The sequence below is a fragment of the Acipenser ruthenus genome, chromosome 18, assembly GCF_902713425.1.
Source record: "Acipenser ruthenus chromosome 18, fAciRut3.2 maternal haplotype, whole genome shotgun sequence".
Classification (NCBI taxonomy): Eukaryota; Metazoa; Chordata; class Actinopteri; order Acipenseriformes; family Acipenseridae; genus Acipenser; species Acipenser ruthenus.
This window is the reverse complement of record NC_081206.1, coordinates 17,098,882-17,124,937: the sequence shown is the minus strand read 5'-3', so window position 1 is coordinate 17,124,937 and position 26,056 is coordinate 17,098,882. Positions and strand designations below refer to the sequence as shown.

Below are 26,056 nucleotides of genomic sequence, written 5' to 3'. Positions count from 1 at the left end.
AATGTCAGTATTATAAACTCTGCTAGGAGGAGATCCATTACACATGGTGCTACTATGTAATAACAATGTATTACACTGTAGTTACCATGTGATACCAAATGAATGTGGTAATCACACAGTTGTTACAATGTTATTCTGTGTTTATTTAAGCCAAAGTGCTATCAATAATTTAAACAAATAAATACATTGGATTTACCACACTGTCGTACCTGCATGTGATACCAAGCTTTTCTTTAAAGTGTTCTTCTGCTAAATCCCAGTTTCTCTTCACATAACAGCTAACTGATTAGCTGATGTCACTAGAACACCATGACAGCTTCACAACAGATTCTGGTGTTGGCTTCGTTGCTGCTTGCTACTCATCTCATGTTTTATCTACAGATTCATTAAGAATTATTGAGCAAAGCCTGCTATCTGTGGAAGTCTGACCTGAGTGTAAAGGACTGACCTGGCTTGAACTCTCTGATAGCACATAATGGCTATCGATTCCTGCACCTTTCTTGTTAAACACGGTCAGGTGTTAAATTGTCGCAGGACCCTGTTCGCGTTTGAAACACTGCTATCAAATATGCAAGTAAACTGTTTTTCATTATGTCTTCATTTCCAAGCCATTCTTTTTGTATAGATAGCTTCAGCTCAGAGTCAGTGCTGGCGATACAATGTCTGCTTGCTCAATACCAGCCAATCATATTTGACAGTAGTGTCACATGGTAATAAAAATGGTGATGTGCTGATTTGGAATAAAGGTTAAGTGTTTTTTTTTTGTTTTTGTATTTCTTTTATTTCTTTTTAAGACATCCAAATCACAAAGAGAAATAAATGAAGTTACCCTTCAAATGTTATGCAATGACTTTCCTGTTCTATGGTAAATAACATTTGTTTAAAGCTTAATAGGTATCACAGTCCTATTACATACTTGCATGGCTTACAGTATTACATCCAATATATTTTATACTCAGAATACATTGCCTCAGTAACAGAATACTGAGAATGAAAGCATTATTTGAAGCAATGTGTAGGTGTTAGGCTATGCTGAAGCTCCACATTAAATTTCTAAAATATACGACCAATGCCAAAAAACATTTTTTCTTCTCTCCCCCTCTTTCTCTTCCACAAACTTTGCCTGTGTTAGAGAAGCAGCAGCCATCCTTCCCTTTAACACAGCAAGCTTTATTCATGTGACAATTATTTTTAATTATGATTGGTTTGCATTGTTGCCAGAGTTCTTCCAACTTGTCCTGTGTCTTTTGGGACCAGCGCATTTACAAGCAACACATGTCTCCGTCTTGTGGCCATCAACAACAGTAGCTTGTTTGACTGAAGTTTAAAACTTGTGGTTCAGGTTTGTTATGTCAGCAATGCCCATATATCCTGTACTTACTGCTTCATAGTCAGCTAGCTCCAGTCTTGCTTTGTTCTGCATTGTCCTCTTGCACAGGTAGATGGCTGTAAACAGAGCAGAAATCTTCAGAAGAGTAATATAGAGCCCACAGCTTTCATACTGTAATGAATTGGCATCTCAGCCCATTAAATTGAATGGAAAGGGCTGGACATGAACCGCAAACCATAAGGTTCAAAGACGAACCTCTTACCATTTAACTAGAGAGCTCTGTTGTCGAGAGGTAGTGTAAGCATGTGCCTTGTTATGTTAATGTCAGTATTATGAACTCATCAGCCGCTAGGAGGAGATCCATTACAATGTAAAAACATCATGCATCTTAACAGTACAGCTGCCACATGTAAAGAATAAAACCTTCAGAAAACTTGTATTGAATCCTCATTCAGCAAAATATTATTTTAACCAACATTACTCCTGCAAGAAACCTTACAAGACCCAGGACTGAATGACAGGCAGGGAGTGTTCAGGTCAGGATTGAGGTGCTCTCTCTCTCTCTCTCTCTCTCTCTCTCTCTCTCTCTCTCTCTTTCTCTCTCTCTCTCTCTCTCTCTCTCTCCTCTCTCTCTCTCTCTCTCTCTCTCTCTCTCTCTCTATCTGTTCAAGTTAAAATACTTTATTGGCATGACAAGTTCAAGAAATAAATAATAATAATAATAATAATAATAATAATAATAATAATAATAATAATAATAATAATAATAATAATAATAACAGTATTGCCAAAGATACACTGCATTAACACAAAAGAGCAGACATGAAATAAACCATTATATTTGTGCGTCGGGCTCATCTATTATGTGTCTCTGGCCCTGCGGCAGGATGCTAGAAACTGCAGCTATTATTGCTCCCTCTCTCCTCTGCCCCAGAAAGACCTTCAGTTTCTCCTCTTGGCTCTGGAGCAGAAAGCCTCTTATTCTGTCTGCCAGCCTGAGGGAGTATCGCTCTCTCAATTCTATGTACCTCTCTCAGTGGGTCTCCACTGTGCTCTGTGTCTGCCCGTTTCGATTTGTGGTCACTGATTCTGTATTTAGTTAAATTAGTCCTCTCTCTCTCTCTCTCTCTCTCTCTCTCTCTCTCTCTCTCTCTCTCTCTCTCTCTCTCTCTCTCTCTCTCTCTCTCTCTCTCTCTCTCTCTCTCTCTCTCTCTCTCTGCTTTCACAAGCACAAAATTCCCAATTTAAAATAAAAAGAAGTTGAGTGTAAAATTGGAGGTTCTGCTTATTAGAAAGTGTAAAGAAAGTGTAAGGCAGTCCTTAGTCAGTTAGTCTGTGAAAACAGTTTGATTTCTCTTTTATTAGGTAAAGTGAGGTTCATTTTCCTCAGCTCTCAGGTGAAATAGAGTGCAAAGAGAAAATAGTTCTTACCGTAATCTGTGTTCTCTGGCTCCCAGCAGTTTGACGGCCAGAAATAAGGAGCCTGGAGAGAGAGAAACCATGGCACTGTCAGTACCAAAAAGACAGTGTGCTATTGTATGAGAACCAGCGGGCAATACGTGTTCCAAATCCATTGGTCTGGTTCTTCTAGGGTTTCTGTAGGGTAACACACTGGGATTATAATGGGATCCCAATGGCATTCTGGATGTGGGACATTTATTTCCCCTTTTATCCCATTCAGACCCTTACGTACTGGTATCTCTGAACAGATAATCATCTCCACTTTAAATATATGCAAACCAGTTTAATGATCAAGCCATCAGTCCAGTCCAGTCACAAAATGTTATCAATCTTTAGGAATGTAGAACACCCTGTTTGCTCACAGGCCCCTTGGTCACTAAATATCTTGAAATCTCAGATTTTATTGTTTTTGTTATGTTCATGCAGAAAGTATATTAATCAGTTCATTATATTACACACAAATCATTTCTATAATACATTTGTACATTTTGTGTTTGAGTGTATATAATACATCTGACTTCTTACAGTAATGTAAGGCCATATCTCATTGATTCAATCTTTTGGCCACTCCCTTATTCCTGTTCTACAAATTAAAACAATATGTATCCACCTTGGAATTCAAAATATATTTTTGTATGGCTCAATCATTCATCTAATAGGTAATCTTTGGTGTGTTTATACTCCATTGCTTTTGATCCACACATTATAAAAGGATTAGGTTTGTCACTGCTGCCATATCCTATTGTTTATAATCACTTCACTTCTATCAGATGATTCCACCAGTAACAGAGGGAGGTTTTGATTCCTTCCAGTGACACAATTATTTTCTTTACCGATATGCTTGCAGAAAGTATTACCCTTTGTTTGTATTTTTTAATTAAAATCTTTAGCATATATTTAAAGAGGAGAAGAAGAATGTATAGAAGAGCTCAGGTAGGAAGTCAGTAACACAAGGGGCAAGTGGCAATGTAAATTCTAACTTTCAAATTCTCTACAAGAAACCTTCTCTAAAAAAGAGATGGTGCTACCCGATTGGGACATGAGAATAATAGAAAATCATTTTTTCCCTGTAAAGCCTTGTCAGTGATTTATCAGCACATCACTATTTTCAGATTCGCAGCAGGCAGTGGTGACACGGTTGCTGTAATTGTTTTGCTTTGTTTTGTGTCTTGTGATGGCACATCTTGAAGCATTTTTATTTCATGTACATCAGTGACTCATTTTGATGGCCTCTTTCCTGGCTTAGCTGAATCTTTGATTCCGTCTGGGCCCAAGCCAATCAGATTCTCAGTGAAAGGTGAGGGAAATGTAGCAAATTCTGTGCAATAATTACTGTGGTTCAATTAGCATATCAATGTTGCTTTATTGAATAAGTAGTTTCAAATTACAATTTCTTTTTTTTACTGTTCTTTTATCTTTTTATTATGTCTGTAATCAGATTTTTTCCTAAATTTAGAATGTCCAATTATGTTCCCTCACTGCAGCAATTCCCCACACAGCTCAGGAGAAATGAAAGTCAGTGGGCGTCCTCCGATCCCACGACTGAGCTATGAACTGATTCCCCCCTGTGTCATATTGAGGCCTCACTTGACTCACTTGAAAGCGGTAAAAAGTCCCATCATCCTTCAGGGTCAGGACATGGTCTGATATTGGGAAAAGGTAGCCCTGTGCAGCAATTAGACTTCCTAAGTGGATTGCTTCACCTGAAAAACAAAGTTCGCTTTGCTTTAGATTATATTAACCTCATGAGAAGTGGATGACAGCTTGCCAGTCCATTTAGAAGCTTGATAGAAACTTTTCATCAGGCAACTGGTAGTTAATAAATAACAGTTGCAGATATCTATAAAGAAAATGAATGAATGTATTAAAAAGAAACACAAATAATAGCACCATATCTGTTAAAACAGTATTATTGTTACCTATGTTAAAGTCTAATCACATATTATTATTGTTAATATCAAATATAAAATGGGATTTAATCCACCAGTATGTAAATATTTTACTTTTAAATTTTTGGAATTAAGCATTTCATTTTTTTTATTTTTTGAAAGCTAAAAAAGGTTCAACCGAATGAAAGAAATTGGACAGTTGACAGTTTGTTTATTTAGCAGACGCCTTTATCCAAGGCGACTTACAGAGACTAGGGTGTGTGAACTATGCATCAGCTGCAGAGTCACTTACAATTACGTCTCACCCGAAAGACAGAGCACAAGGAGGTTAAGTGACTTGCTCAGGGTCACACAATGAGTCATTGGCTGAGGTGGGATTTGAACTGGGGACCTCCTGGTTACAAGCCCTTTTCTTTAACCACTGGACCTTACAGCCTCCAGGTAATATTCACTTCATTCACTTCCTGAGTCGGGTGTGGTACTATTACCTATTACCTTCCTCCAGGAAGGGAATTTATTGTGTTGTGTAAAATCATTAATGGAACTGAGGGTCTACAGGAATCTTAGAATTGTGTGTGTGTGTGTGTGTTACTCTATATGTGTAACTGTGTGTGTGTGTGATTCTGTGTGCGTGAGTGCGACTCTGTGTGTGTGTGTGTGTGTGTGTGTGACTATCTCTGTGTGTGCGACTCTATGTGTGTCTTTGTGTGTGCGAGCGCTTACCTGGGTCTTCAATGATTAGGTTTTTCATCAGCCACTGCACAATGTCAGCACCTAATGAAAAGAAATCAAGACTCAAATATTGTACAATTACAACATAAAGGGAGCAAGCATGTCCATAACAAATATGTTGTGTGTCAAACTCTGAAGTGTGCCACTTCGTGCATATTACTTTTATCTTTTACCTTAGATTTTCCCAGTATTAAAATGTTCTTCAGCAGTTGCAATGCACTTCCAGTGAGAAGGTATTGAGTGACGCTCTGCTGCTCAGCGCGAATGAAAAGAAAAATTGAATGTAACTTTTACATCGATGTAACTAACACATGTTTCATAAGCAGGACGTATGATGGCAGGGTATTGAGCTGAATGTAATAAGTGGTGGGGGTTGAGTTTTAGAAAATGGGACTGGAGACCAGAAAACGAAGTGTATTTTATCATAATATAGTCATTTTTTGACTATAAATATTTTATAAGAAAGTTACACGTATGTTGAGCATAGAAGCATAGCTACCGGTTAGCTACAATATCACAACCACTGCACTGTGCAGTATTTGTTCCAAATCCATTGTGTTGCCATTGCTGGTAATCCTGAGGTCTGCTAATGGTTCATGAAACGCTGGGATTATAGTATAGTGTGATCTCAGTAGAAGTTAGTTTTTGGTTTTTAAATTTTTTTGTAAGTCAGCTATAGCCCCTCGTCTTTCATAAACATTCACATGAAGTTCTCTGCAAATCCCAGAATAAAAAATAGGGTATTTTCTGTAACCTTTCCTAGCAGTCATTTTAACTATGTACCAAACATGAAATATATTCCCTGTCCTCGTCAGTACTCCTGCCAAATTACAATAAGGGCTGAGCAACTTCCACAACTATATACAGGATTAAACTTTATGGGAAAACTAGAGCAACACACAACTATCTCAATTGTTTGAATGACATTCTGCTTGTTTCTGTACATACTCAAACACCACATGCAAAACAAAATATCTGTTAATAAATTAGGAGATATACCGTGAGCAGTCAAAGAGGAGGTAAAGCATATCGTAAAGGAAGATAGATTTCATAGGGATTAAGATGAACTAGGAAATACAACTTAAACTCTGTAGAACATGTATTACTTTATTTAAAAATAAAACTCCATTCCTTTATTTATTAAACTGGGTAAACAAAATATAGACAATTTGCATCGCCTAATTAGAGTTCTAATGCAAGTTTTAGTCTCTCCTTGAGTATGGGGTCACAAAAGTTAATGATATCAGACCAAAAAAAACTATAGCAGTTTTATCACGGGTGGCCTCATACTGTGCAACTCATTAAGACAAGAAGCACGGGTCCTGGTGAAAAGAGACACCTGACACCGCTGGCTTGACATTGAATGTTGATTGTGATTTCGATGTGAGGGATAGATAGCACGTCTTGTAAGTAAGCAGTAATGTGATACCCTGAAGCAGCCTGACAGCCCTGGTTAGCCTCCCCACACTTCATGAATTACACTGAAAGCTCAGGTTGAAGGCGCACAGGGCTATATAATGAATACTTAATCGTGCATCAATTTGTGGCCACGCTCTTGCAGCCAACCCTGCTTGCAGTGAGCACACAAAGGAAGTGATCTTTATATAGCTATGGCCAAAAGTTGTGCATCACCTTGAATTTCAGGACTGAGACAATTATATATGTGTTATATATATATATATATATATATATATATATATATATATATATATATATATATATATATATACAGACATGCTCAAATTTGTTGGTATCCCTCCACAAAAAACAAAGAATGCACAATTTTCTTGAAAAATAACTTGAAACTGACAAAAGTAATTGGCATCCACCATTGTTTATTCCATATTTAACAGAAATCAGACTTTGCTTTTGATTTTTTATTCAACATAATATTGTAAATAATAAAACAAATGAAAATGGCATGGACAAAAATGATGGGACCGCTAACCTAATATTTTGTTGCACAACCTTTAGAGGCAAACACTGCAATCAAACGTTTTCTGTAGCTCTCAATGAGACTTCTGCACCTGTTAACAGGTAGTTTGGTCCACTCTTCCTGAGCAAACTGCTCCAGCTGTCCCAGGTTTGATGGGTGCCTTCTCCAGACTGCAAGTTTCAGCTCTTTCCGTAGATGTTCGATAGAATTCAGATAAGGACTCATAGAAGGCCACTTCAGAATAGTCCAATGTTTTGTTCTTACCCATTCTTGGGTGCTTTTAGCTGTGTGTTTTGGGTCATTATCCTGTTGGAGGACCCATGACCTACGACTGAGACAGAGCTTTCTGACACTGGGCAGTACGTTTCGCTCCAGAATGTCTTGATAGTCTTGAGATTTCATTGTGCCCTGCACAGATTCAAGGCACCCTGTGCCAGGCGCAGCAAAGCAGCCCCAAAACATAACCGAGCCTCCTCCATGTTTCACTGTAGGTATGGTGTTCTTTTCTTTGGAAGCTTCATTTTTTCATGTGTGGACATAGAGCTGATGTGAATTGCCAAAAAGCTCCAGTTTTGACTCATCTGTCCAAAGGACATTCTCCCAGAAGGATTGTGGCTTGTCAATATGCATTTTAGCAAATTCCAGTCTGGCTTTTTTATGTTTTTTCTGTCAAAAGTAGAGTCCTCCTGGGTCTTCTTCCATGGAGCCCACTTTCGCTCAAAAAGCGACGGATGGTGCGATCAGAAACTGACGTACCTTCACCTTGGAGTTCAGCTTGTATCTCTTTGGCAGTTATACTTTTTCTACCATTCACACTATCCTTCTGTTCAATCTGGGGTCGATTTTCCTCTTGCGGTCGCGCCCAGGGAGGTTGGCTACAGTTCCATGGACCTTACACTTCTTAATAATATTTGCAACTGTTGTCACAGGAACATCAAGCTGCTTGGAGATGGTCTTGTAGCCTTTACTTTTACCTTTACCATGCTTGTCTATTATTTTCTTTCTGATCTCCTCAGACAACTCTATCCTTTGCTTTCTCTGGTCCATGTTCAGTGTGGTGCACAATGGTACCAAACAGCACAGTGACTACTTTTCTCCATTTAAATAGGCTGAATGACTGATTACAAGATTGGAGACATGTGTGATACTAATTAAAGAAACTAATTAGTTTGAAATATCACTATAATCCAATTATTTATTATCTTTTCTAAGGGGTACCAACAAATGTGTCCAGGCCATTTTAGAATATCTTTGTAGAATAAGCAATAATTCATCTCTTTTCACAGCTTCTTTGCTTTATTCTATGACATACCAAAGGCATGCAAGTATACATGATAAAATAGCTTTTAATTTCATCACTTTTCCGGAGGAATGAAGCATTATTTCAATGAGCTGTAAGGGTACCAACAAATTTGAGCACGTCTGTATATACATATATATATATATATATATATATATATATATATATATATATATATATATATATATATATATATATATATACAGATAGATAGATAGATGAACATAATTTAGCTCTATTGTTTAATATCATGTAATCAAAGAAACTACAAAATGATATCGCAAAAGTCTACCGGAAGCCATAATAGTAGTAAAGTATTTCACGTTAAATTTCAAAATATCACATTTGTCAATTTTGTCTGTTTTTCGTTCCGTATATGAAAAATACAAAGCGGTATTTCATTAATTAAGTTAACATAACATTATTCAACAGGTTTCATTCGACTTTATGAAGCACAATGAGTTCATTCTAGGGTGATGCAAAACTTTTGGCCTTAGCTTACATGTGATTAAACATTATTACTGTATTTGAAAAATGTCTTTTTGTGCTGGCTTTTTGTGTCCCCATATGTAGTTGAAGAACATTGATCAGCCAAGATGAAATGAAAAAAACAAGTAACTGGTGAATATCACTGTAGTGGTCTCTCATTGTGAGTCAATTTTAATGGTATTGAATGTTGCCGCCTTGTTGAAATCTTAATAAAAACTCACCCTGATCCTACTGATGTATACATACATATAGTGTATGTGATGTTCATGTTATGATGCCGGCAAACTACCAGCCCCTGGAAGAACAAAGGCCAGTAGAGTCCACTGTAGCCTGCTGAGGAGAAACTGCTGTTTTTGCTTCCCTAACCTGTGGGAATGCTACAGCCAATGTTCCCTGTGGACTTCATACAGCCAGGAACCAGTGCTCCCCTGACTGACCCTGTACACCACATGGCCATGCCTTTAGAACTTCTCATAACACAGTTTGATGGATGGAATAGTACTTCTGCAAGCTTGGCACATGCATAATAGAAAGCTCTATAAAAAAAACAAAAAGCTGTTAGATGACTCTTCTCAACAGGAACAAATGGTTTATTTTTTGTTTTATTCTGGGGTTGTGAATTCACACTTTTGATGCCAGACTCCAATTCTTTCACACATACACAAAGAAAAAGCAAGAAAAACACCTGCTGTGTGTTAATGAAACCAACAACAGCCTGGAACCGTTACAATACATGGGACTTTATTAAATCCATCAAAAAGACTCATTCAGGAGGTCATAATCTTGAGTTCTTTCACGCTCTGAACATCAATTGATTTTTACTGTGTATGGGGTTAGATAAGTACACCATACTGCACATTACGGGCTTGTAAATGACTGAGGTTTTGAGATTTGAGGCAGGTTACTGAATTTTCCAAGCCAGGACACATCAGTCCATTTATCTATTTGGCCAGTGTCCATTTTTAAATAAAACTGTGCTTAAAAAAAGGTTATTTTTGTCCAATATTTACATGATAAAATGTGCTTCCATTCACTATATGGGTCTCATGATGTGCAGTTTTGAAATACACATGTAATATCTCAGACATGTGTTTCATTTTAAAACATGACATCTGGTACTTCTCTAGGGAAACAAAAGCTCTCTATTTGCTTGCTTTGTCTTCTTTTAATATAGCGTCTTTCATAGTACATACAATAGGACATTGATTTAACATCTCATCCGCAGGAAGGAGCACAATGAGATTAAGTGACTTGCTCAGGGTCACACAGATAGGATTTGAACCAGTGACCTTTTGGTTACAAGCCCTGGACTTTAACCACTGGACCACACTTCCATTTTCTAGGAAGTCTGTTATTGATTTACTTCCTGGTAAAAGCTTACTGGCTGCAAAGTGTATCTGTCAATAGGGGAAGCAGCTGGTTGGTTGTATTTCTTTAACAAAGTGTAGTATCAGGTGTTATAAAATGAGACCTATAGAAAATAAATGTGCATAGCATGGAAAATGAATGGAGTTATATTAGCAGCAACAATCACTTTAATATTAAGATGCTAATCAAAATATAGAACTTACACTAAGGCTCTTTCTCTCTCATGCAATGCACTCAAAGGATTTTTTAAGTTGAAAGAAATACATTACATTTAGACCAGAGCACTGTGACACTGGATCAAGCAACTCAAAACGCATACTTGACATTGATACAGCTAAACTGTGTTTACATTTCACATTTTGCCATGTCTGGCTAAGAGGGTGTCTATGAATACCATTGAAATGTAGTTGAACGTTCTTGAGTGAAAAGTGCCTAACTCAGTTTTGCATATGCAATAAACACACGTTATGCTGTCCTTACAGCGTGCCGAGTGGGGGACAGCAGCTTGGAGGTTAATGGGTTTCACTTTAATATTTTACTTTCATTTTCCTCTAATACTATAACAAACATGAATCGCCTGTTCTCTGACTGCCCATGTTTGGATAATAAAATGTAAGTCACACTTTCCCTAGACGCTACTGAGATCATCATCACGGTAGGACAGCAATATGAACAATATCATATTTATGTTTCCCCTGGGATATGTGTGCATCACAAACTCTGGCTGGAATGAAAACAAATACACATTTTTTTTCCATAAATGCAGTTTTGAGCCAAAAAAAAAATGCATTTCATTGTGCTTCTCCCAAGCATATTCCATGTATTTATCATGGACATCTTTTACCAAAACATAATAGGGATTTACCAAGTTTTCCTGTGCTTTACCACACTTTACTATGTTGAATTCTCCAAGCTCTTCTAGAATAAAAACTTGATCCTGTGTGCAGTGGCGGTGCTAGCTGATTGGGGGCCCTAAGCAGAAATATTTTTTATTACCCACTCCTTTACGTTGATAAACCTGTAAATTGCAAAATGAGTCTTGGACTTGAGTATCTGGGTGTCTGGTGTGAGATTTGTGGCTGCCAGTCACAGTATGTCCCGGAGATGGGCATCGGTTAGACTTGATCTCAGGCGATTCTTGTTTATGTTCATTATAGAAAACGTCTTTTCACATATATATGTTGAATCAAACAAACTCATCGTCTCAATTGGAGGAAACAGGTCTTGTCCAGACACTTGTAAAATTCTTGATTTGCGACTGTGAAGCATGTTATCACACTGCAGTTAAATGAGTTCCAACTGCAAGTTCTCAGGTGTTTGATCAATATTCACTGTGAAGAGAACATCTGAATGTTCTTGCCAATCACTGAAAAGTCTTTAAATTGCTTTTTGAACTCTGCAATCAAGGCTGATATAATCAACACATATTTCCCCATTGATTTGCGGATACTTTCATTGGAAAAACTGTCAATGACAGCTTTTAATGACAGGACGTGCACAACATTGTGCTCTTAAGCGTGCTTCCCAAACAGGCAGAGTTTCACTACAAATGCTCACCGATCATTGCTGGGGCACCATCTGTTGTTTCACCGCATAACGATAGGTTACGGATGTAACCCCGTTTCCCTGAAAGAGAAGATGACCTCCAATGATACTTTTGGGATATGCCTGCTTGCATGTATTCGCTGAGCATTTTATATCAAAGCTGCCGATAGGCTCCTCCGCGGAGTGACGTCCTCGGTCCCACCTCACCGAGGTAATAAATAGTCACTTAACTTTTAATTTTTTTTCTTTTTTTTCTGTTAATTCCAATTATGCCTCCTATTAGGCTGTCTCCTGCGATCTCTCAAAATGGTTTGGTTTTATGTATAGGAGAGTGCCGCTTTTAATGGTTAAATTGCATTGCGCCGGGGGCCGGATGAAGACAGCTTGCGCAGGCTGTAGTTTGGACAGCCCTGCTGCACATTGTGCATGTACAGTACTGCCCTGTGAAGACCCTACTGTTTGTAAATGTATTTGCCAAAAGTTTTCTGAGAAGACATTATAAGTAAATACTTAAAAAACATAACTAGTTAAATTTGTGTACCAGTCTATTTCCTCGTGAACTCATAAACACCCTCTTTTTCATGAATAAACTTGTCCTCAGTGAGGACTAAAAATGAGGTTTCTGTCACTGCCAGCTTAGACGCCCATCTCATTTTGTTACTAGATTTTTGTTTCAGGATCGCGTTCATCGAAAAAAATACATAGTCTATTTTTAAATCAGTACAATACTACAGCATTCTAAGTTCTGGTCAATAAAGAAGTATAATCCCTCTGAATCGGGGCCCCCTTGGACTGCTTGGGGCCCTAAGCTTTTGCTTAGTCTGCTTATGCCTAGCGCTGTCACTGCCAGTGTAAAATTTTAGTGATCGTTGGTATTTCTTCCACGCTCAAGTTCGTTTCAGCCAATCGAAGGACAGCCATTCATTCGAACAGCACAAACCCAACCCAAACCATGTTAATATGCCCTCAACCATGCAGTTATACTGTGTGAGATAGAGGGTTGTGAGAGACAGCAGGGAGGGGGTTAAAACCTCCCTGCGAAAGAAATGCATATTTTGTTTAATTGTTTTATTGTTTAGTTAATTTGTTTATTGATTAATTATCACCCGCACCTGGGTACAATTGTAAATTAAAACCAGGTGCAGGGTATTTAAGACGCGCAGCTTGTCTGCACAGGGCTGCTGAGTAGAAGGAGGCAGAAGGAGGGTGCTCTGCTTCCGAGCAGTCGTAAGTGTGGTGTTAAACCTGTGTGGTTGTGGTTTTTACTAGCAGGTAAACGGCTTAGCCGTCCTGCAAGGTAGTGAGGGAAAAACCTGTTTAGTTAGCGCTCCAGTGGGAGTTAGGTGTTTGTTTATATTTTGTTTATTTTTTGTGTTTATTAAAATAATAGCGCGACTGCGCTTACAAACTCAATTTCTTGTGTCCTGGGTCGTATTTTTAAAGGGGCAACGAACCCGAGTGGGTGAGTCGTTTCACAACTGATAAACATGTAATTATAGCCATGCAGTTATATTACAGCCCCGAACAAAGCTCGCATCTCAATTGAAATAGAAATGTATGTGCCATGGCTCAGTTCAAGCCCATGTCAGTTTAGTTATTAAAGTTCCATACAGTGGCACCTCCTTCAACCTGAGCTGACGACTGTACCTACGCTGGAAAAGTGCCGCTGTTTATTATAAGACCAATCAGATAGAAGGAACCATAAACTTGAATATCCAAAGCGCTGCATCTGTAATATATTCAAATGTCAGAGCTTGGTTACCGAGGGAATATCTACACAGGGACAACATTATAAAACACGAGCCATAGGCTGACCATGCATTGAATATTCAGCTAGAACTTGCATGGTTTTGAAGAGTGTTAGTATTAGTATTATTATTTATTTCTTAGCAGACACCCTTATCCAGGGTGATTTACAATTTCTACAAGATATCACATTATACACATTATAAATTATTTCACATTATACAGATATCACTTTTTTTTTTTTTTTTTTTTTTTTTTATACATAGAATTACCCATTTATACAGTTGGGTTTTTACTGGAGCAATCTAGGTAAAGTACCTTGCTCAAGGGTACAGCAGCAGTGTCTCCAACCTGGGATTGAACCTACAACCCTCCGGTCAAGAGTCCAGAGCCCTAACCACTACTCCACTCTGCTGCAGTATAAACTGCTAGGACCTGTATGTACCTGTCACTACACTGGGGATCTTGGACAGGAAGCTCTTTACCGTCCGGATGGGCACTCCCCCAGCCTTGTCATCCTGTATCCGGTAAATGATATCCTCGATCTGCAAGAGAATGAAAAGAGAGAGAGAGGTTTAGAGAGGGGAGAGACAGCATAACATTAAGGTCACATTTAGTTGATTGGTTGGTGATTTTGGTGTACTGAAATGTCTGAAACTTGTATCTGGGGGCATTAGTGATGTCAGATCCAGACTCTAAAAGTTTCACAGGCAATTTTGCTGGCCAACCGAACATGGGTTCACATTCTGCTCAAGGCTGTCCACAACTAATGCAGGGCCTCAATGGCATCTCCCACTGCCAAGTCCCTCCTATCCAATTCTACAAGTACTGAGCAGGCCTGGCCTTCTGAGCAGCTGACAAGATCAGACTCCAAAAGGCTTTGCAAGCTGAACACTCTAATGCGGGACACTGTAGCTTTAACGCTTGCTAGCTGAACTTGATCAACTAAGGGACACTGTGACCTTTAAATTCAGAGAAAACATCCAGGACAAAATAAATATACACAAGCAGCATCTCCAGGGAAGTAGAATATACCTACTGAGTCAGTCCTGAGGAGTGTTGTTATCCAGTCAGCGTACTGCAACCCCCCTCTCCTCTCCATTCGCTGTGGGGAGTGCAGTGCGTTTCCCTGCCGCCCTAGTAATCAGAACAAGCAGTCCCTGCTCTTTCACTTCAATTCATTCTGCCATTTATCATCACCAAGCGTATCATTAAAATATGCTTTATTGCACTTAGCGACCAGAGGGTTCGCTTGCCAATTACTTACAATTACACACTTCCAGCAAATTGAATTATGATGGCTTTTATTAAATACAAAATTAAAACACACAGACAACACACTTTTAATATTGACTGGGAAAGGTGGCTATTCTATTACCAGTAGTAAGTATATACCCATTCACCAATACAAATCTAAACTTTCACTAATTATGGCAATCAAGTCTCTCTGAACTAGCTCTCCAAATATACTTCACAAGGCTCAACTAGACAATGGGATCCATCTACCTCGCAACACAGCTAACAGTTCTCACAGTCCAAGAAGCCACAGAACAGAGTTCCGACTCCAGCTAATCAAACTTACACAACACGCTCTAGTAGCCACGGCAACCAGGCAGCAACAAAAAGAGTGATGACAACAGCTACAACATCAAAAAATAGAAGCAGAGAGAGGTCAGATAGCCGTCAATCCCATTCCCCAGAGGCAGAGACACAATCACACCTTCCAGTGATGCGTCATTACCTTAGATAGAATCTAAAATTAGCATCAGAGTGCGAGACAGAAGGGACAAGGAGAGTACAGGGAGAGGCGGAGAGGAAGCAATACCCTTATAAAGGTTTGCCACGTCATTTTACAGTTTTACCATGCTTCTCCCCCCCATGGTTATACAAAGCATTTACCACAGCTTACAATGGGTTTTAATATGCTTCACCATACCTTTCTGCGCTTTACCATGCTTACCTATGCTGCACCATTCTTTCACTGTTCTTTATTACACTTTGCTATGCTTTCATTATGGTAAACATTTATAAAGGTAGCTGACTAAACCATGGAGCCTTATACCTCTCATAAAATGACTTTTATTTGATCAAATCCAATGACTGAATGACCAGGTGAATCATGCTGTTCCAAATCACAACACATGACTAGGCAGAGCTTAACACAAGGAAAGTAATTCAGCCGTTTAATTTAGGTTTAAACTCTTTTCCAGACATTGTATTTGTTATAGAAACAGATTGTTCCATGGACGTACATTTGAGGATGGCTGTTAACAAAATCGTTATTTGCGAAAGAACGCAGTAATCCACTATACAGTACATATCGGTAAACATCATTTGAATTGAGCTGAAAAAGTACTGTTGTTGAGATTTCTTTTATTTGCACATACTGGAAATAGAATCCCACCTGAGCCACACTCTCATTTAATGCCTCCCATGTTTCAGGAGGTAGGGGCCTATTTCCTGTACCACAGGAAGTGAATAGGACAACAAAACATCACAAATTATAGTGCAGGGTGGCACGGTAACAAAGCAGCGAGGGGCTTTGTTATACTAATGCCAGGGAATGTTTTGAAATAAAGTCTTTTCAGCCTTTTAATGAACGCAGCTAAAGACAGAGATGTGACTGCAATATGTAGACACTGATATCAATAAAATGACTCCTGTCTTGGAAGCTGAGTGCCTCAGCAGGATGATTGCTGTTTTTATTCCCTTGTGAATGAAGTGAAAATGACGGGGCAATTTCTCCGTACTTACTGGAGACAGCTGCATTTAGTCCTGAAAGGTGCAATCACTCAGCTAGTGCCTGCCTGCCTGCTATCCCAATTGGAGTCAATACAGCTGTTTGAAAGAGCAGAGAGGAGAGAAGAGAGGGGCTCACACGGGGCGCTAATGTGTTTTATTTAATTTCTCTTCTTTTATACCCATGATGTGAAATAGTGTGGGAATAGGGGGGCTGGGCTATTAAACATTATGAACATTATGAGTCATGCCTTCAAAGCTATTTTAGATTACAAAAATGTATATGAAAAATGAAGATTTTTTTTTTTAGGATGGGGGAACAATGCTTACACATGCTACTGCAAATTTTCATTTTTTTTGCATGGCTAATTTTAAAACATGAAATCTGTACTACATTAGGTGGAAAGAAAGTTTTCAGTTTCCATGCCAGGACATTTTTTACACTTGGAATTCCTAAGTAGGGTGACCAGATTTTCAAAGCTCAAAACACACTGTTAAATAATTGACAAGACTAATTAAACCATTTAAATATAGGCTATTTTAATGGTTATTTAAATAGCCATCCTCTCACTCTTAGTGTTATCTTTTTTTTAAGCAGCTAGCTAATTTCAGTACACTCCTGGGTGTATAATTTGTAGATAATTATTAGCCATATTCTGTTATACGTATTGCTTACTTTTATATTGAGTTCAATAATAATAATAATAATAATAATAATAATAAATTAAATCATTAAAAATACATTTACGTTTTGGCATTTTTCTTTCTTTTTTTTACTGCGTCAGGCTCTATTTATTGACGATGTTGATGTGGTTTAACCTGGTGGATTCGGATGCTTGCAACCTCTCGCTGCTGTGTCTGGGCTAAATCCCGCCAGAACTGAACAGCTACAAAATTACAGTATTACGCACAATTGTAGATTCATATTGAATATAAACTGAATTAAAATACATGGCGCACTGAGGAATAAGCATGTATTGTGTTAATCACTTTAGAAAAATAATGTTCTTGATTACCGGAACCTTGCTTTTTTTAAAATTTATTTTATTTTGTTTTCAACGCAGGTGCCATAAACTAAAAACGTTTTACGTTATTTTGACAAACAGTGTTTAAAGTGTGTCGTGCTACATGAAGTGGCTGAAAACCTGGACTTTTTCAAGATTTTTAGCAAACTGTCAGGACACCGGGACCTTTGATGAAAAACCAGGACGTCTGGTCACCCTATTCCTAAGTCATTTCACCTCAGCAGTGTCTTGGGTCATATTACTGAAACATGTCAGTCAATAGGCAAAACAGCTAGCTGGTTCCTGACAGGAAAGAAACAGTTGAAGGGGTGGGTACAATTTCACCCTTATGTGAAATGACCAAGGAGGTGCAACTATAACAGGGTGAAGGCTGGGCACGCAAGCAAGCATCTTAACCACAATGCAAAAGAGCCGGGCTCCTCCGCATTCATGGTTTTAGAGCTATTATTATTATTATTATCATTATTATTATTATTATTATTATTATGAGTCATTTAGCAGACGCTTTTATCCAAAGCAATTTACAGGGACTAGATGGTGAACTTTGCATCACAACTGCTGCTGCAGAGTCACTTACAATAGGACCTCGGTTTTACAGGACAGAATCCGTAACAGCAGAGTATCACACAACACTGCCCATTACACAAAACTATCTGAAAGCTTGAAAACAGATATTTATTTCACCTGGTGTAGTACCAGATATGTAAATGCCTACTATAACATATGTTTCTTTCAGAACTTTTATAAGGAATGGAAGTGTTAGGTGGCCTTTTCACTGAGGGGGCCTCAAAGTAACACTTTACTGTTTAGTAATGTAGGATTGTGTGTTGATGTATGTGAGTGCAAGCAGGTGCAAGTCTAGTTCCCACATGTGCCTTACTGTATCCCGACAGGCTGCAATAAAAAAGAACAGCAAGAAACAAGCTCAGGATCGCTCATCTCGACCTCCGAATTCAAAACATTGGATCCCTGCGTCGCAGCTACCGGAGCGAAGGGGTTTAAATAATAAATGACATCACACATGCATGCCTCCACTGCACAGCAAGATAAAAAAAAAAAGTGCGAGCGCCTCTAAATAATTAATCCCCAGCAAGGATTTCAGTTGGGAAAGACGAGGACAGAAAATATTCTTTTTTGTATTACAACTGATGGAAAGAGAACCGAGAATTGAGAGAAGGGATACATATTTCAAGGTGCAGTGTGATGAGACGGTGACGCAGCTGTACTGACGTCAAGAGGCAATCTTTGAGCCGCGGGTATCCTGCCTTTAAAGGCATCTACATTTTCCTAACATTTTCCTATTTACATTTTCTTTGTTTTGCCCCAAGACATGTTCATGAGGGTTACAGTCATTCTGAGTGGTTCGTATTGCAATTACTCAACAACTGTGCTTTTCTTTTTTTTTCTTTTAGGTGCTTTGACTATGAGTTCAGGAGGTGCTCTTCAGTTCTAGTTGTATTGGCTGTTGGGGCTTTACTAGCAGATGTCACTATCTTCTTACTCTTACTAATGTTTAACCTAAAAACAATGATGTATATGTAATAATTTTTACTGTAGTGAGAAATATCTCTTATGCTATTCAGAGTTGACACTAGCCAGGAAGACACAGGCAATAATGTCAGTGCACTGGTTTGTATTGTGTATAGATGGTAACTGGGGTTTGAAAGTTCCGGGCTATGTTCAAAACAGAAATAACATAAAAAGAACATGACGTCAAGTATGCTGTGTATAATGTTGATGAATCCTCTCGCAACGCAGTGCCCTGAGGCTAGGTGCAGTTACACTGCTAGGGTTTGTGAATGTAGACACAAGTTAGTGCAATGTAATACCTTGTTTCCATGCACTACTCAACCCAGGTTGAAAACCCTGCTGCCCCTGATACTGCGTTTCCATGTTGATTTAGCTGACCCGCATTGGATGCAAATCCGAGCTGCCCCGGATTTTTTAATGATCCTTTCCCAAAGCAGCGGTCAATCCATGCTCATGGAAACGAGGTATAAGTGTTGGGCAGCACTAGAAAGATGAGTGGAAACGTGCCTAGAGAACAGCCAAAGAGCCAAACAGCCTTTATATTAGAAAGTGCCAGCCCCATTTATAGCAATCCTGTGCATTGCCAGCAAAGCAAAAGGAAACTTGAGCCTATGACTAGATGGCGCTGGCTCATAATTCTTTAAAGACACCTTGGCTGATCTCACCTGAGTGTGCTGTATCTATGGCAGGTAACTGGAACTGAACAGCAGCTCCTGAATTCAGGTGAAGCAAAAAATGTGAGTAGTTTCAATGAGAACTATTCAAATGATTGCAAATGAAATGAAATGAAATTTGAATGTATTCCAAATGTGATTTTAGCACACAAACACCTGCGGCAGTGAAGGGGTTAAGGGTAAACTCATTATAGCCTGACACATATCCCTAATATTTATAATCCCTAATATTTGATCATTGACCAAATCACATTTTTAAATTAGCCTTGTAATATCAGCATTTGCTAAATAAAAAAAAATTAAATGAAGCAGTTTTTAAAGTTGGCAGAGTCTTTACACTTTAATCTGGTTATCTGTTGAATGACTGCCATTCTTAATTACACCCTACTCACATCCAAAGAAAGTAATGAAGCCAGGACATTCTGGTCTATGTTATTTCCAGTTTATTACAGTTTAGGGCAGTTAAGCAAAACTGATGGTTTAATAAACTGCAGAAACCTAACAGGGTCTTGGTGGCGTAATAGGTTTATGCACTGGAGTAAGTGTGGTTCCACCTGTCCAAGACAGGCTTGAGACATGAAGACTGAACTGCTCCCTCCCTCGCCCTCCTAAGCGATAGGGTGCTCCCTCCAGTCCAGGGCAGCCTTGAGACATGAAGACTGAACTGCTCCCTCCCTTGCCCTCCTAAGCGATAGGGTGCTCCCTCCAGTCCAGGGCAGGCTTGAGGCACGGAGACTGAACTGCTCCCCTTTCACCAGCTAAGAGAAAGGGTGTGCCCTCCAGTCCAGGGCAGGCTTGAGGCATGGATACTGAACTGCTCCCTTACATACGAAGAGAAAGAGTGTTCCCTCCAGTCCAGGGCTGGTTTGAGGCAGAGGCTGCACTGCTCCCTCCCTTGTCCTCCAATCTGGTACAGCGTACAGTACAAGAAAAGCTGAAATGATTTTCATCACGATTAACATGGGAAATTGCTTGGGCTTTAAAGCTCTGGTTAGAACTCTGTTAGAGCTTTCCTGATATCCCCAGGCAGAGCTCTCTACAGAGATGCCGCAGACGAGCTAAAGGAGAAAGCGTCCTTCAGAGTAACTCTTTTAAGCAGTGCTGTGGCATGGAGGCCTGCGTCACTGACGAAGCCGTGGAGAACACAGTATAAAGGAGGTCAGCAATTCAGACCAGGACTTCAAAGGGCTTTTTTTTTTTTTTTTTTTAGGTCAATAGGAGATCATTCAATATATTACTGTACATCTTTAAGGCGCTAATATTCCCCGTGGAGAATAACACCAGTAGTCTCTTTTAAGAGTTTGCTGCAGCACAACTTTGGTAAAGCATAGCAAAGTGTAGAGCAAAGTGTAAAGTATAGTGAAAGCATGTTAAAGCACAGTTCACTTCTATGAAAAGGTCCAAGGGCTGCATAAAATTAGGCGGTGTCTAGGAATTACTAGGAATTAGGAGGTTCTATCCTGGCAACTGAGATGACTTCATAACCCACCTGATTTCCCACTGAGGTCCCCCATCCAAGTACTACCCAGACCAAATCTTGTGTAAGACCGAAATGTATAGTTTATTTTAGGTCTGAGTTAGGACTACAGAGTTTGAACTAGTGGGTTTCCCGTAGTTAAACCAGGAACAGGCCATAATAGCAGTGAGTGACTTAGAGAACTGGAGAGCAAAGGAGAATCCACCATTAGGCATTACATATATGTTAGTGTTCCTGTTTTCTGTGTTCTTCCTGATTAAATATATAAATATATGATTGTTCATCTTGAAGCTGGACCTGTGTCGATCATTTCAACATGTACTATACTGGTAATATTACAGTACTGCACTTGCTTAGCTTATGAGAACTGCCCTTAGCAGACTCCACAGTGACCGCAATTCATCTGGTCTGGATTTGAGACATTACATAAGACGGTTTCCAAAAATAAATGTTTGTCATTGAATGTCACTGAAGTTTCTTTTAGTATCTCTTAATTTAGCACTATTGAGTGTTTAATAGCTACGGGTGATGCAAAAAGAAAATGCTACAAATAACAGAACTTTTGTAAAGAGTGGGCAAAGGATTCTGATTTGCGACTCCCTTTGTGTTACAGAACAGCCTGCTGCAAGAAATGCATTTGTTTGCCTTTGGTGGATCGTGGATTTTGATAAATCAGCTGGAAATAGAATTCTCAAATTGTGAGAAATGTAATGGTGTACAGCAAATATAAAGCAATGTGTTATTTTGTAAACACTGCAGAGTCTCCTGTAAGATTCTCAATTAAATAAAGTAATCTGATTACTAATTTCCATTCTGACTTGAACAACCTTCTCTGAAAGAGCAGATTGGAAAATGATCATGATATTTTGTGAAGAAACTAATCCTCATTGCAATTATCAGGGTTCTCTTTGTTTTAATTAAGAATCCATGTTGCCTCAGCTGTAAGTGGGGTACTGTTGTACCAAGGGCAGCCCCCTTACAGAAAACTGTTTTACCATGGTAAACTTGGACCTGGCTCTGTTTTAACATTGTCCCTTAGTACAGAATTGAGATCAGTGTCATTGAGGGCACTTTAGCTTAAAATACGTTTTGGGTGTTGTGATGTCACAAGAACATTCTATTGCTAGTTTTAGTAGGCTTTGTTTCTGTATATTTCATTGGTTTCTGTTTTCAAGCCTTCAGAAACTACAGTTTTCAAGCCTTCTTTTATAATATTTCTGCTGTTGAGATTCCTGCAGTCCTTGTGGTAAAATAATGCTGACAACAGAGAACAATAAAGAGCTATTGTGGAGAAGCAATGTTGTCCCCCATCAATCCAGCCCCTGTAGTATGTAGAAAGAACCCATTCTGGAAGCTAATCCTTACCTTATTAAAAAGGACGTTTGTTTAATTCAGCATTGGTTCATTCTTTCTGCAGGAGCGAAACTGACCATCCCTTACACTACTTTACTGAAAGCAATAGACACTACAATAGACACGAGTCTGTCGCGTAAGCCACTAATCACAAAGATGCAACCTCTAAAGATGCAACTAAACACAGAGAAAATGCTCTTCTCTGCAATTGAATCAGGGATTGGTATTATTCTAGCACACACACCGGAAAGCAGAATGATCAAGGGGTCTGATAGCCAGTGCCCTCCACAACTGGCTCATCCCAAATCTATTCACATTATGGGATTTACATAAGAGCAGTGAAAAGGTCAAACAAATTGTACACCAATGCTGAGATTTCTGTTAGAGGTGGCTCTTCAGTTTACCTTTTTACTGGTCATGTCAATACTATTGTAGCATGTCAACAGGGTTACCCTTCTTAAGTGTTTCCAGTGATGCGAATGGGCAGCAGAGCTGAAGCCAGTCCCTGGGGACTGTTAGAGGGGTGGTGTGTGTCACTGGGTTGGGATCATATATGTCAGTATTGAAGGCGGGAGTAGGAGTGGTTGTATAAATATGAGCTTTGAGCCGGGTTCTGGACTGTTGCACCCATTTGAGGCTGCCAATACATACGGACAGTTAGCCACTCTGCCCTTCCCTATCTAGGCATAGTAAAGTTTCTGTTTCACCCTACCTGGAGAATTGAGATGAAAATTAGCCTTTCCTTCCTTTTATTCATCTCCATGCAGCACCACCTGACAAGCTGCCCTGAGTTTGCTTCAATATGAATAAAGTATATTTGGTTGGAAACAAATACGTTTCTCTGCTCTTTTCTCCTGCATTACACTGTAGATCAATTAATTAGATTCCCCAAACAAACCTCACAGTATAGGACTTACACAAGACCAGTGAAAAGGTAAAAAAAACCACCATATTTTTCATATATTACAACATAATGGAAACTATAAGGAAGTTCAAAAGAAATAAAACACCTGTGTATTCTTTTTTTTAAAATATGTAATTTACAAGGAATTTCATTTTGCAGAATTGCATCGCAGAAACAACACCACACTTTCCCATTCATCAACCACAAACAACGGCTGAACTTTATATGTCTTTGTTTTATATTTTATTTGGTTCTCAGACATAAAAGTAATTAAAAAGAAAAAGCTGACAAACAAGTTGCGTTCAGGTTGAAAACCCAGAAAAAAAAAAAATCTTGAACGCAGTTCTCTACAGCAAGCCCCAGTAGATGAAAGAACTGTTTAGTGTTCTTGACTGGAACGGATTAAAAAAATGGAAATGTATCCTTAACTCCTTTAGGACATTAAAAATAACCCATTATCAGGCTCCTGAGAATGCACAAGAGGCCCTTCGCAGTGATCTGAGAGCGGCTGGTAATTGAAGGTATCAGCTAATTGCATTTTTCGTAACACACTCGTTCTTTCAGAGAGGAGCATTCCTGCTTGGTGCTGATAAAAGACTCACCCAGTATAAGAACTCTATACATGGTAATCAGGAGGACCTGCTCCTGGATTGCAGTCCTTTGTTAGCCCCCTCCTTATCTGTGTGTAGTGCTAAAGCACTGTTAAAGACAACACTGTCAGGGCATGCTGCTACACAACCGCAATGCAGAGCATAGCGCTTGAGAGACCAGAGTGGGGAGTTTATTTAATACTATTAGAAGAGATAATGGAGAGGCAGATTTTAAAATACTTGAGTTTGAAGTCATGTGTTAAGCACGCGTGTACTTGGTTATGAAATGTGACTAAAGGCTTTCAACAAGAAGGGAAGATGAGCAAAATAAAATCCAGATGTAATCCAGTGTTGAAAATCGGGAAGGTTATTTGGGTAAACTGATGTCCAAATATCATCAGACGGGTGTCTTGAACCATAGCGATTGTGTTGCCGTGACTATGTAGCTTTGTTTAATGCTGTAAAATTAAAAAATATGGGTAACACTTTACATTGTGTCTCTAAGTATGTGTATTTACATAGTAGTTATTTAGTAAATACATGTGTACTTACACATAATTACAATGTTATTATGCATCAATGTACTTAATGTGTACATTTTTTTTAACCCTAACCCCAACCTAATTCTAAACCTAACCCTGACCCTAACCCTTTTCTGATACAATTGTCTACTCACATATATTCTAAAAAAGATTTATATTGTAACTATGCATAATAACATTGTAATTCTGTGTAAGTACACATGTATTTACTCTGTAACTACTATGTAAATACACCTAATTAGAGACACTTAATGTAAAGTGTTACCAAGAAATTATCTTGAAATGAGGCTTTGATGATAAGTAACGTATTTCACCACTTGTTTGTTATTTCACCAGAAGACCTTTTAAGCATTGATTTCTGATGCAGTGGTCATGAACTGATAGATAACGAAACACAATGCTATTTATCAATGAAGTTTAAAAATGACTGATGTTTTTAGTCACTCCGGGACAGCCATATATTTTTAACCATGCACATTTACCCAGAACTACTGTATGACATCACAAATACCTGACTTATGCACTGAAGTAAAACACCCAGCTAAATCTCCACTTTCATGGGTATTAAATTCACAAACACCCAGTAAAGAAAAAATAATGCTTAACAGGTGTGCTAAATAACATGAAAGGGCCTATTAATAGACTTTTGAAAGGTTGAAAAAAACACTTCGAGCCTCAGGAAAAGGGGGATTTTCAGGGTTGCGATGCTGAAAAACCAAAGAACATTAAGTAAAAAATCTCATCCGTCTTTGGGGGTGACATGGGGCATACAGAGGTAAACAGCAGGAATTTGAATGTGGGCTGTTTGTGTTGTGTGATACACTTATGAATTGTGTCCCCTGTCAAGGAGATGAGATGAGGTTAAAAGCTCGGTAATCACAGATGCAGACGAGCCCGGCTCTTTTGCATGGTGGTTGGGACTCTGGCTTGTGGTGTGCAGATCCGCCGGATCGCTCCCAGTCTCCATTCTGTTACATTCCCCAGTTGTGAAGTCTCTGTGGGTGGGAGTCGTCCCTCTTTAAAGCAACACACCTGCAGACACCATCACTGCTTTCAACTACACTCCCTTCCGCCCAGGGCAGCAACTGAACTCTACAAAGCTTTCATAACCCGGGCCATGCAATGCAATTTACAGGGTGAATTCCTGTGTTTTTGTTTTTCTGTGAAATCAAGTTGTTCAAAGCTGTGTAAATCTGGAGGCCCGTTCAGCATTTCAAGCTTTGCTGCTTTTTGAATTTTTTGATGTAGTATTACTTTGAACTTAGGAGCCTTTGCTGTGCTATCAAAGGCACTGAACTGAAATGAAAAACATCTAGATACTCTTGAAAAGCTTGTATGCTGTGTTATATCAGAGCTACGTGAACCAACAAAGAAATAAATAAATGGCCACTTTCACATGTGACAAACATGGGTTTGTCAACGGATC

General features: G+C 38.9%; 1 protein-coding gene across 3 annotated transcripts in view; it reads right to left on the bottom strand.

Annotated features, from left to right (window-relative positions):
* The window catches only part of LOC117973932 (regulator of G-protein signaling 6), a 128,069-nt gene that overhangs the window by 21,455 nt on the left and 80,558 nt on the right, over positions 1–26,056 (bottom strand). For all 3 annotated transcript variants that reach the window (XM_058991340.1, XM_058991338.1, XM_058991339.1), the window contains exons 3-7: positions 14,242–14,341; positions 5,404–5,454; positions 4,388–4,494; positions 2,762–2,813; positions 1,382–1,446 (exon numbers count right to left, since the gene is read on the bottom strand). In XM_058991340.1, the coding sequence (XP_058847323.1) occupies positions 1,382–1,446; positions 2,762–2,813; positions 4,388–4,494; positions 5,404–5,454; positions 14,242–14,341 (375 nt within the window). The remainder of the gene's footprint in view (positions 1–1,381; positions 1,447–2,761; positions 2,814–4,387; positions 4,495–5,403; positions 5,455–14,241; positions 14,342–26,056) is intronic.